This window comes from Boleophthalmus pectinirostris, unplaced genomic scaffold (assembly GCF_026225935.1).
Source record: "Boleophthalmus pectinirostris isolate CB_2022bp ecotype Guang Dong unplaced genomic scaffold, ASM2622593v1 HiC_scaffold_13, whole genome shotgun sequence".
Taxonomy (NCBI): domain Eukaryota; kingdom Metazoa; phylum Chordata; class Actinopteri; order Gobiiformes; family Gobiidae; genus Boleophthalmus; species Boleophthalmus pectinirostris.
Window position 1 is genome coordinate 580,312 of NW_026571036.1, and position 12,456 is coordinate 592,767.

A 12,456-nucleotide genomic window follows, 5' to 3' on the forward strand; every position below is an offset into this window, starting at 1 on the left:
ACGCCAGGTACTACTACCTACTACTACTACTACTACTACTACTACTACTACACTACTACGCCCATGACCGTCGACTACATCCTGTACACGCCAGGTACTACTACTACTACTACTACTACTACTACTACTACTACTACTACTACTACTACTACTACTACTACTACTACTCCAGGACCGCCATGACCGTCGACTACATCCTGTACACGCCAGGTACTACTACTACTACTACTACTACTACTACTACTACTACTACTACTACCACTACTACTACGGACTGAGGTGACTCGTACTGTACACGCCTACTACTACTACTACCACTACTACTACTACTACTACTACTACTACTGCTACTACTACTACTACTACTACTACTACTACTACTACTACTACTACTACTACTACTACTACTACTACTACTACTACTACTACTACTAACTGCTACTACTCCACTACTGACTACTACTACTGCCGACTACACACTGTATTTTATATTTTATATTTTATACAGATGTAGATTTACAGATGTTCTATTATTATCTAGATCTTTCTCTGAACACCTGACTCCTCCCTCTGTCCAGACTCACCTGTCGGCTCCTCCCCTTCCTCCTCTTCATTTCCTGGTGGGCGGGGCCTGGAGCTGCTCGGGAGGCTCTCATTGGTCGGTCGCTCGGAGCTGGAGGAAGTGAACGGTTTACCCAATCAGAACCACTCGTCCGACCACCTGCCCCTGCTCGCTCGCTTCAGACTGCGCCGGTGACCACGGCGACGGACACGGTGACGGACGCTCGGTCTCCACGGCGACGGACGCTTCTGGTCTCACTGCTCAGGTGACTTCTGTACAGGAGGTTTTGACCAATCACAGTTTGTTGAAGAGAAACAGGAAGTGACATCACTGAAGTTTGAACGTCTTCATCAGAGACGCCCATATAAGGAGATCGTGTTTTTGTTTCCATGTGATGATCATGTGATCATGTGATCATGTGATCACTGAAACCTCAAAATGTCTCCTACAAAAAACGATGGAGAAAAAACTTAATGGCGCCGATTTCTTGTTAAAGAAACGTCCAAACCCTGAGTCGCTTCAGTGACTCAAGTTTTATTTCTTCTGCGTTGATTCAGCAACTTGAGACGATTTAAACTCAAAATAAATTATTCAAAATGGTTTGTATTAAATCTGTTGTGCAGAGTTTTATGATCGATGTTGAATCTGAACGTGAATGTTTTTATTCAGATTTTTAATTTCCATATTTGGACGTTTATTGACGTTTTTTATGAAGAGCGTTTTTTTCTTCTGTCACATCAGAATCATGTGGAAGTTCAGACGGTTCAGATCTGAGAAGCTCTGACGGACTCAAGTTTGCTGCTAAAACATTTGTTCTGATTTAGAATTTGTGCCAGTTTTCAAAGTGTCTCTTCTTCAGTCCATTTCTCTGTTCTTCTCTGTTCTTCTCTGTTCTTCTGTTTTTCTCTGTTTTTTAGCTCAGGGTTTTCCAAACTGTGGCCCGGGGCCCTGGTGCGGCCCTGTCCTCAGTTTTCTTTGGCCCTTGTACTTTTAACTTTTACATCTTCTTCCATTAAAACTGAAATAACTTTGACGGTGACGTGAGACGGAGCCGATGTTCAGGCTCTGACACTGAAGACACTTTAAACCTCCGACAAAAGCTTCGTTTTGGAAAAACTGAGGGAGAAGCTCCTCCTGGACCTTCTGCTCTGAGCTGGACTTTCTCTCAGTCGTTTGAACAGAACGACTCAAACTGTTCACATTAAACAGAATCAGTGAAATAACAAGTTTATTTTTATAATGTTTGAAGCTTTGGTGCAATTATTAAAACTGGGGATTGAACCAGCAGCTTCGTGTTCTCGTTCTTTCTGCCTCTTCTCCAGATCAGACCTCAGACTCCAAACACAAACCGTCTGAAAACAGCAGATGGCGCCAGAGGAACACGAAACGTTCACAAGAGTCGAGTTTTCTCCTGAAACCAAAGGCCGTTCAGTCCCTGTGCCTCTGAGCAAGACACTTCACTTCCCTCTGTGTGTGAGTGTCATCAGTCATCGGTCGAGTGGAGAAAAATAAAAGAACAAACGTATTTTTCTGATGATGTGATTTGTGGAGATCTGATGATGAAGAATCTGATTTTCTTCTGACTCTTCAAACTCGCTCCTCGTGTTCCTCAAGTCTGGATCTGAAAAGACGTCCCACTGACAGAACAGAACCGAGCAGAACCTTTAGAACGTTTCCTGAATGTGTTTAGAACAGAACAAGAATAAGACACAGAGACTAGAAGAACACACGGACCAAATCAGGACTAAACCAGGACTAAACCAGGACTAAACCAGGACTAAAGCAGGACTAAAGCAGGACAGGACTAAACCAGGACTAAAGCAGGACTAGACCGGGCTCACACAGATACAAAGGCACATGGGACTAGAACAGAAAGTTTGAACGTTTAATGTGGAAAATCTCAGGAGTTCGTCTAAAAAAAAAAAAGTTTAATTTTTATTATTGTGACACATACGACCACGTTGTGATGTCACTATTTGTAGCCAGACTGACTGAAGTGAAGCCAATCTGCACTAAAGACACACACACACACACACAACACACACACACACACACACACACAGACACACAGACACGTGTGTGTGTGTCTGTGTGTGTGTGTGTGTGTGTGTGTGTGTGTGTGTGTGTGTGTGTGTGTGCTGTGTGTGTGTGTGTGTGTGTGTGTGTCTGTGTGTGTGTGTGTGTGTGTGTGTGTGTGTGTGTGTGTGTGTGTGTGTGTGTGTGTGTGTCTGTGTGTGTGTCTGTGTGTGTGTGTGTGTGTGTGTGTGTGTGTGTGTGTGTGTGTGTGTGTGTGTGTGTGTGTGTGTGTGTGTGTGTGTGTGTGTGTGTGTGTGTGTGTGTGTGGGGCAGTTATAGGAGCAGAATCCTGAGCCTCGGAAATGATGAAAAATGTGGATTATTATAAATCTGTGCAAACGTAAGAAGATTAAAACGACAGGAGCTGAACGAGCGCGAGAGAAAGAGACGAGGAGAGAAAGAGACGACGAGAGAGAGGAGGAGAGAGGAGAGGAGAGGAGGGGGAGTAATGCCACACTCTGGAACATTCCATCTGCAGCAGGTGATGAACCTCCACCAGAAAAGTGACACAATCCACCTTTATATTTTATTCCAGTGTCACGTGTTCAGCTACAAACAAAAGTGTTTGAATCCTGTTTCTCTTCACACATGCTGACGGTGTGTGTGTGTTTATAATACACACACACACACACACATGCTGACTGTGTGTGTGTGTGTGTATAATACACACACACACACACACACACACACACATGCTATGTGTGTGTGTGTGTTTATAATACACACACACTTTATGTATATTCTAGGGATGTAACAGTAACTGAAATATCGTGATATCGTGTCGGCAAAACTGTCACGATAAATCGAATCACATGTTGGTTTGTTTAAACGCAGGTTTTACAGAAGCAACAGTTAAAAAACATCAGGAACTACATTTCCCATGATTCACTTCAGCACAAACATGAAGAAACATGTTTTGACTTTAATTCTTGGGATTTGACGGAAATGATTCTCACCAAAATGTTGTCTGGGTATTTTAAATGCAAAACGTTTCCTGTTTACAATTCGATTAACCTCAAAATATCACAATAAATATCACAGCGAGAAATGAATGTTGTGATAAAATCGTCCCGTTAGATTTGGACATCGTCACATCCCTCATATTTTCTGTTCTGTACAAACTGGATGTTTTATGTCTATGTTCACTGAATAAAAAGAGCAGGTTCACACAGTGTGAATGTGAGACGAGACACACTTCTCCAGTAAACAGACGCGACACAAACGTACAAACACAAGTTTTATTAAATTCATGCTGCTACAGTCGCTTCCGTCGTCAACAGCATCTTTACATTTACGTCACTTTTCCTCCTGAATCCAAACCAACGAATCCACAAAACAAAACATTCAGAACCTCAAAAAAAATCACTGAACGTTTGTGAAGCACCGACACGTTTACACCGACACGGCCTCAGAGTGCAGCTGACGGGTACACTGCTCCCTACGACTCACTACAGTTAAGATCTGACCGAAAATCTGCCCCGGGTCTGAATTAAGTATCAAATTATTTTGACACAAACTGAAAACTGAAGTAAAAATTTAGAAAATCATTTGTTTCATCAGATTTTGAATTTGTTTTTTATTCTGAATTTTAGTTGATGAAATTATATGTGCACATTTTCAACGTGTTTAAAGTAAATCACCTTTTAAATATTCAGCACAAATATTTTCAGTCCCTCAAATTCAAGAGTCAAAATTCTGAGTGTAAAATTGACTGATCGATGCTTCGTCTTGGAATCTTGGATCTTCGTTGTGAATTTTACACTCTGAATTTTGACTCTTGAATTTGAGGCTTGAAAATTTCTGTATCTGTATTTAAAAGGTGAAGATTTATATTGAATTTGAAACATATTGAAAAAAAAAAAAAAAAAAAAACACTTAAAATTTCAGCAAAATAATTCAAACATGTTTTTTCAGAGTTAAAAAGGTCTCAAAGTGAGAAATAAATTCAAGATCAAATGGAACAAATTATCTTCCATATAAAACTCTGATCAATATTCAGGGACACAGGGACTCTCCACTGAAACGTGAAACTCCGTGAAACCCTCTGAAACCCCATGAAACCTCTGAAACCCCGTGAAAACCTCTGAAACCCCGTGAAAACCTCTGAAACTCTGTGAAAACCAGTGTAATGCCATGCAATCCTGGGAAACCCTGTGAAATCCCCTGAAACCCAGTGAAACCTTCTGTAACCAGCGAAACCCTCTGAAACCCTGAAACCCTCTGAAACCCTCTGAAACCCCGTGAAACCCTCTGAAACTCCGTGAAACCCTGTGACACCAGCAAAACCCCATGAAACCCTCTGAAACCCCGTGAAACTCTCTGAATCTCTGTGAAAACCAGCGAAACCCCATGCAATCCTGTGAAACCCAGTGAAACCTCGTGAAACCCCATGAAACCCGCTGAAACCCTGTGAAACCCTCTGAAACCCAGTGAAACCCCCTGAAACCCCATAAAACTCTACGAAACTCTCAGAAACCCCATGAAACTGAGTGAAACCTCATAAAATCCCAATGAAACCCCTGTGAAACTCCATGAAATCCCCCAAAACCCCGTGAAACCCTCTGAAACTCCGTGATGAAACCCTGTGAAACTCCGTAAAACCCCATGAAACTGAGTGAAACCACATGAAACTCAGTGAAACCCTGTGAAATCCCTTGAAACCCTATGAAAATCTCTGAAACTCTGTGATGAAACCCTCTGAAACCCCTATAACTTGCAAAACCCCCTGAAACGCTGTGAAACTCCATGAAAACCTTCGACACTGAGAAACTGTGAAACCCCGTCACCTGCACTTTGAGTCCGTGAAGGCTTCAACTGAAAAACGTGGAAACACTGAGGATAAAGTGTCGTCGTATTCCGGGGTGTCTCTGCTCAAAGGCACAGGGACAAAACGTGATTGTTCTTTTTTTTTTTCATTCATAAAACTTTGTCATTGTCGTAAAATCTCTTTGGCTCCAGAGATTCACAAATCAAACCTCCTGAAAACCTCCTGAATCACACAAACCTGATCCTGTGAGCTTCAACTGACTCTGATGTCACTTCCTCCTCAACAAACAGACCTGGACTTTTGTTTTATTCTCCCAACGCTCTGCTCCACCTTGTGATGTCATCGAGTGGTCGTTTTCAGTTTGAGAGACGAGCTCCAGGTGTTTGTGACGAGGAAACGACGTCAGATCAGATCAAATGGAGCGATGTGAAAAAAGTCGTATCTTGAAACTAAATTTCTCACGTGGATCATTTTGTGGCTCTAAAACATTTTCAGGTTTAAACTTCACACGCTTCGCTTTTTGTAGAAATCACCGAAAACTGTACATTTGATTTTTAAATAATGGTTTTCGTCAGACATGCTTCAAACTCCACACGGCAGAAAGCACCAAAAACAAACCAACAAAAAACAAAACCATAAAAATCACAAATGATTCAGTCAATTCATTTAAAAAAAAAAAGAAAATGAAGATTGGACTTTCTCAAAACAGTGTTATTGTTGTGTTCAGTCATTCAAATTTCAAAATAAAATGCTGCTTATAATTCAGGCTGCAAAAGAGGCACAAAATTTCCAGAAACTTTTAAGAAAATTGGGAATTGTAGCTTGGAATTTTGAGGAATTTTCAATAAAAAAAGAGAGAAATCTGTTTTGAGGCTGTGACTCTGAAAACTGATATTTACTCCTATAAAAACACGACCTTCAGGAGGATTTATTTCTATATATTTACGTTCATTTCCAAATTTTCTAACTTTAAAAATTCCCTAAATTTTGTCCAAACTCCACAGAGACATTGTGTTTAGAGCAAAAAATAAATTAAAATTAAAATTAAAAAGAACATTGGACCTTCTCAAAACAGCATTATTGTGTTCAGTCATTCAAATTTCAAAATAAAATAATTCATAATTCGGGCCACAAAAGGGCAGAAAATTTCCAAAAATTTGGGAACTGTAACTTGAAAATGAAAATAAAGGGAATTAAAAAAATAATAATAAAAATAAAATGTAATATTTTAGCGGTGAGAACAGTTTTGACTCTTAAAACTGATATTTACTCCTATAAAAACACAAACTTCAGGAGGATTCATTAGTATATATTTAATTCTATATATTTCTGTTCATTTCCAAATTTTCTAACTTTGAAAATTCTCAAAATTTTACCCTAGAAATGTTGTGTTTGGAGCAAAAAATAAATAAATAAAATAGAGAACACTGGACCTTCTCAAAACCGTATTATTGTGTTCAGACATTCAAATTTTAAAATAAAATCATTCATAATTCATAATTTGATCTGCCAAAGGGCAGAAAATTTCCAGAAAATTTTGGAATTATAACTTGGAAATTAAGGGAATATAAAAATAAATAAATTAAAAAGATGAAAAGAGATATAAAGTGTAATATTTTAGCAGTGAGAACAGTTTTGATTCTGAAAACTGATATTTACTCCTATAAAAACACAAACTTCTGGAGGATTCATTTCCCGTTAATTTCCAGATTTTCTAACTTTGAAATTTCCCTAAAATTCCCTAAACTTTGCACCTCGGAGACGTGGTGTTCGAAGAGCGAAGGCAAAAAGAACATTACAATCAAAACCTCTGAACATTCAAACCAAACGTCACAAAATCATGAAAATCTGTGAAAAAAAAACAACATGGTGGATTTTTGTTGCTACGTCGACGTTTCGAGTTCGTCAAACGTCCCAAACTCCGTCGAAATGTTCAGTTTGTTTTTGCATCAAGAAAAATGTAAATATCGAAAAAACGTCTCTCGTCCGTTTCGATAATCGTCCACAGATTCGCTGATATGTTTCCGTGATATGAAAATCCTTGTCCGTCCAAAAGTTCATAACATTTTTTGTTTTCAGTTCAAATCGACTCTGCGCACGGCGGCGCGCTAACGAGCTCACCGCGTCTCCACGCTAACGGTCGCTTTGATTCAAAACCTAAAATATTAAATAAACAACAACGATTAAAATCCAAATTAATGAAAGTAAAAACGACTCTGATATGTGTGTGTGTTTTAAATATGCTGGTAGAACATTTCAGTTTGTGATGTCGTTTTAATGTGTATTATTTTAGCATTAGCGTTAGCATTAGCGTTAGCATTAGCAGACTGAGCTAAATCCACAGGTGCAGTACCGACGCTCACAGTGAGGGGGCGCCGTTGTGCACAGAGTCGGTTTCATCTTCTTGAGCTCGTCGCTTCAGAAAAAATGGCAGTTTCATTTCATTTTGTACTTTTGCTGAAACTGAAAAATCCCCAAAACTTAAAAAAACCAAAACAAAACAAAAAACAAAACCAGAACCCGGCGGCGTTCACAGACGACCGCGACGGACATTCTGAATTCAGTTTAAGAAGTAAAGCTGTGATACGTAACATTTCTGACACATTTCTGCTCGTCTCCACCGGGATTTTATCGTTTTCCCTGGAATTTTCCGCGTTCGAGCTTTAAACGTGACGGTACAGGGTGATGTTGCAGAGGCGTCACTCACTGTAAATGTTTGTCAAAAAAGCTCTGACTGAAATTTCAAAGTTCAAAAAAATAAATAAATAAAATTATCGTCAATTCTTCAAACAAAACATGAAAAACTGAAATTGTGTTTTTTTTTCTCCCAAATGTAAAAATAAATAATAATAAAATTCAGAGTTTTCTTTGGGGAGACGCAGATTCATTTAATAATGTAACAGAGTTTAATGCTGCACTGTGGAACTTTCCAGGTAAAACAACAACAGACTGGAGACAAACAGAAAACACAAAAGAACATTTCAGTCGTAAATCCACGGATCTGCTGGTTTCAAAAATATCCAAAAGAGGAAAGAGAAATACTTTTTTGTTGTGTCAGAAAATCGAACAAAACTAAAAAACAGATTGAAATTCAAATTAAAATGTTGAAAAATCCTTTTGTTTTTCCACCGACTTCATTAAAACACTTTGAATCCTCGTCGTTCGTTTTTCCGTTGTACAAACCTGGTGGACGTTCGTGGTTTTACAGTTTGACGTCGTCGTGTTCGCGGGAGATTTTACGGTTAAATTCTCGTCGTTCGGTCTGAAAATGGAAGACTTGGATCCTCAGTCCTGGTTTGAACCGCGAGCTGCATAGAGACGAGAAAAAACGAGAAAAACAAGAATCGCCGAGAAAAAACAAAAATCACACGTTTAGACAAAAAGAAAACCAACCGGACGTGTGTTTGTGTTTTGTGTTTGTGACGTTTCTTTCTTCAAAATAATCTTGTTCAAGTAGAAGTGCACAGTAATGGTCCAGGAAAATACTCGAGTAAAAGTAACAAGTGTTTGGGAAAAGTTCTACTCGAGTAAAAGTAACTGAAAGAGAAACATGTGAGTGAAAATTTGAACAAAAAAAACCTGAAACACGTCACAAAATCTGGAGTTTTCACAAAGACAAAAATGAGTCAAACTGAAACGTAAAAGTTCAGGTCGTTTCAGATTTTGTCACAGAAACTTTTGTCACTTTTGACTCACAGTAAAAATATTGAAATGAAAAAACAAAACTGTGTGTGGGTGGTTTGAGAATCTGTGTGTCCTTTTTCAAAATAAAACCAAAAATAAGAAAAAAAAAAAAAAAAAAAAAAAGATTTTCTTTTAAAACCAAAATTTAAAAAAAATAGATCACGATTATTTTTTTTAGTTTTCAATTTTGTGTTAAAATGAAAAATGGAAAAAACGGATCATGGACTGAACCAGGACTAAACCAGGTCTCACTCCTGGTCTGCTCCCGGTCTCAGTACCGGTCTCAGTCCTAGGCTGGTCTTGGTCTGGTTCCGGTCTGAGTCCTGGTCTCAGTCCTGATCACCCGACGGTCTACGTGGGTGCACCTCCAGGTCCGTCCCGACGCTCAGTCCTGATTTAGTCCTGGTTTAGAACTGAGACCAGGACCAGACCGGGACTGAGACCAGGATTGAGACCAGGATTGAGACCAGGACTGAGACCAGGACTGAGATTGGTTTAATCCTGGTTTAGACCTGGTTCAGTACTGGGATCAGTCCTGGTTTTAGTCCTGGTTTAGTCCGTCATCCATTTTTTATTTATACAAAAAATCGAAAAATGAAAAAATGAATCGTTCTGTTTTTTTACATTTTTGTTTTGGAGACAAATAATGAAGAAAATTGTTTTTTTCTTCTTCTTCTTTTTGGTTTTATTTTGAAAAACAAACGAATAAACGACCTGTGGGTTTTTCTGATGTCAGGTGCAGTTTTATATTTGAGGCGTGAGATTTCAAGCTTTAGAACGATTCTGAAGGCCTCATCAACACATCACACTCATCCTCCTCTTTCTTTTTTCTTCTTCTTCTTCTCTGTCGTCTTTGTGTTTTAAATATTCCCGTCGTCTTCAGACTCGTCGTTCGTCTTCAGTTTAAACTAAATCCTCGTTCTGTTTTTGTCCCAGAAACTCGGAGCCAGAAAAAGAAAAACGTCAGAGTAAAATCCAGAGTTGTGCTGTTTGTGTTTTTGTGTCTTGGCGTTTCGTTTTTGTGCCGACGTTTGGTGGAGATTTAAAACTTTATACGTTTATTTTTTTTTCTCGTTTATTTCATTTCGTTTTGTTCCCTTCAGTCGTCGTTCGTTTTGTTTAAAATGTGTTTTATTCCAAAAGTTAAATCCGTATTTGGTATCCGTCACTGAGAGTGCTGAGCTCGGCAGGTTTACGCTCCACAGACGCCGGCCTGGAACACACAAACACACGTGTGTCAGGTCCCTCCTCCCACTGTGTGTCAGGTCCCTCCTCCCACTGTGTGTCAGGTCCCTCCTCCCACTGTGTGTGTCAGGTCCCTCCTCCCACTGTGTGTCAGGTCCCTCCTCCCACTGTGTGTGTCAGGTCCCTCCTCCCACTGTGTGTGTCAGGTCCCTCCTGTGTGTGTGTTCAGGTCCCTCCTGTGTGTGTGTCAGGTCCCTCCTCCCACTGTGTGTGTCAGGTCCCTCCTCCCACTGTGTGTGTCAGGTCCCTCCTCCCACTGTGTGTGTCAGGTCCCTCCCGTGTGTGTCAGGTCCCTCCTCCCACTGTGTGTGTCAGGTCCCTCCTCCCACTGTGTGTGTCAGGTCCCTCCTCCCACTGTGTGTCAGGTCCCTCCTCCCACTGTGTGTGTCAGGTCCCTCCTCCCACTGTGTGTCAGGTCCCTCCTCCCACTGTGTGTCAGGTCCCTCCTCCCACTGTGTGTGTCAGGTCCCTCCTCCCACTGTGTGTGTCAGGTCCCTCCGTGTGTGTGTCAGGTCCCTCCTCCCACTGTGTGTGTCAGGTCCCTCCTCCCACTGTGTGTGTCAGTCCCTGTGTGTTGTGTGTCCCCTCTGTGTGTGTCAGTCCCGTGTGTGTGTCAGGTCCCTCTGTGTGTGTGTCAGTGTGTGTGTGGTCAGGTCCCTCTGTGTGTGTGTCAGTCAGGGTCCCTCTGTGTGTGTGTCAGGTCCCTCTGTGTGTGTGGTGTGTGTGTGTCAGGTCCCTCTGTGTGTGTGTGTGTGTCAGGTCCCTCCAGGTCTCCTGTGTGTGTGTGTCAGGTCCCTCTGTGTGTGTGTCAGGTCCCTCTGTGTGTGTGTCAGGTCCCTGTGTGTGTCAGGTCCCTCAGGTCCCTCTGAGGTCCCTCTGTGTGTGTCAGGTCCCTCTGTGTGTGTCAGGTCCCTCTGTGTGTGTGTGTCAGGTCTCTGTGTGTGTGTCAGGTCCGTCTGTGTGTGTGTCAGGTCCCTCTGTGTGTGTGTCAGGTCCCTCTGTGTGTGTGTCAGGTCCCTCCCTGTGTGTGTCAGGTCCCTCTGTGTGTGTGTGCAGATTTAGCTCAAACTCGACTTTAATCCTCTCAACTCCACTTCTCTTCTCTGTTTTTCTCCTCCATCCATCTTTCCTCCTCTCACTCCCTCCCAGTGGTGTAGTCCTTTTTTAGTCCTGGTTTAGTCCTGGTTCAGACCTGGTTTAGTCCTGGTTCAGTCCTGGTTTAGTCCTGGTTCAGTCCTGGTTTAGTCCTGGTTCAGTCCTGGTTTAGTCCTGGTTCCTGGTTCAGTCCTGGTTTAGTCCTGGTTTAGTCCTGGTTTAGTCCTGTTCTGGTTTAGTCCTGGTTAGTCCTGGTTTAGTCCTGGTTATTTTCGGTTCTGGTTTAACATTTAAGTTGTAGTTATTTTATATTTGTTCTTGTTGGGAAAAGTGTGTGAACAGTGAAACCCCCAGACCCCCCCCCCCATGTGCCCTGTGTGTGTGTGTGTGTGTGTGTGTGTGTGTGTGTGTGTGTGTGTGTCTGTGTGTGTGTGTTTCTTTAGTTTTATTTTCTCTTTTGTGTTTCTTAAACAGCTGGAGTGTGCAGCAGATTACAGCCCTGTCACACTTCACAGAGAGAGAGTGTGTGTGTCTGTGTGTGTGTGTGTGTGTGTGTGTCTGTGTGTCTGTGTGTGTGTGTGTCTGTGTGTGTGTGTGTGTGTGTGTGTGTGTGTGTGTGTGTGTGTGTGTGTATTTGCAGTTTAAGTCCATGTGAGGGGTGATAACAGTAATTCTCTTCGATGGAGCTGTTAGTGCTGCTCTACAAACACACAACACACACACACACACACACACACACAGAGACACAGTTGTGTGTAGTTGTGTGTGTAGTTGTCTGTGTAGTAGTTGTGTGTAGTTGTGTGTGTAGTTGTGTGTGTAGTAGTTGTGTGTAGTGTGTGTGTAGTGTGTAGTTGTGTGTGTGTGTAGTTGTGTGTAGTTGTGTGTAGTTGTGTGTGTAGTTGTGTGTGTAGTTGTGTGTAGTTGTGTGTAGTTGTGTGTAGTTGTGTGTAGTTGTGTGTGTAGTTGTGTGTAGTTGTGTGTAGTTGTGTGTAGTTGTGTGTAGTTGTGTGTAGTTGTGTGTGTAGTT

At 41.3% G+C, this 12,456-nt stretch overlaps 2 protein-coding genes across 2 annotated transcripts in view; one reads left to right on the plus strand and one right to left on the minus strand.

Moving 5' to 3' along the window:
* angel2 (angel homolog 2 (Drosophila)) overlaps positions 1 to 1,849 on the plus strand; it is a 13,395-nt gene extending 11,546 nt beyond the window's left edge. The window contains exon 9 of the mRNA XM_055149181.1: positions 579 to 1,849. Within this exon, the coding sequence (XP_055005156.1) occupies positions 579 to 757 (179 nt within the window). The 3' untranslated portion in view covers positions 758 to 1,849. The remainder of the gene's footprint in view (positions 1 to 578) is intronic.
* A 7,412-nt stretch (positions 1,850 to 9,261) lies between these two features.
* Positions 9,262 to 12,456, minus strand: part of vash2 (vasohibin 2) — a 52,476-nt gene continuing 49,281 nt past the window's right edge. The window contains exon 9 of the mRNA XM_055149179.1: positions 9,262 to 10,302. Coding sequence (XP_055005154.1) covers positions 10,233 to 10,302 — 70 coding nt within the window. The 3' untranslated portion in view covers positions 9,262 to 10,232. The remainder of the gene's footprint in view (positions 10,303 to 12,456) is intronic.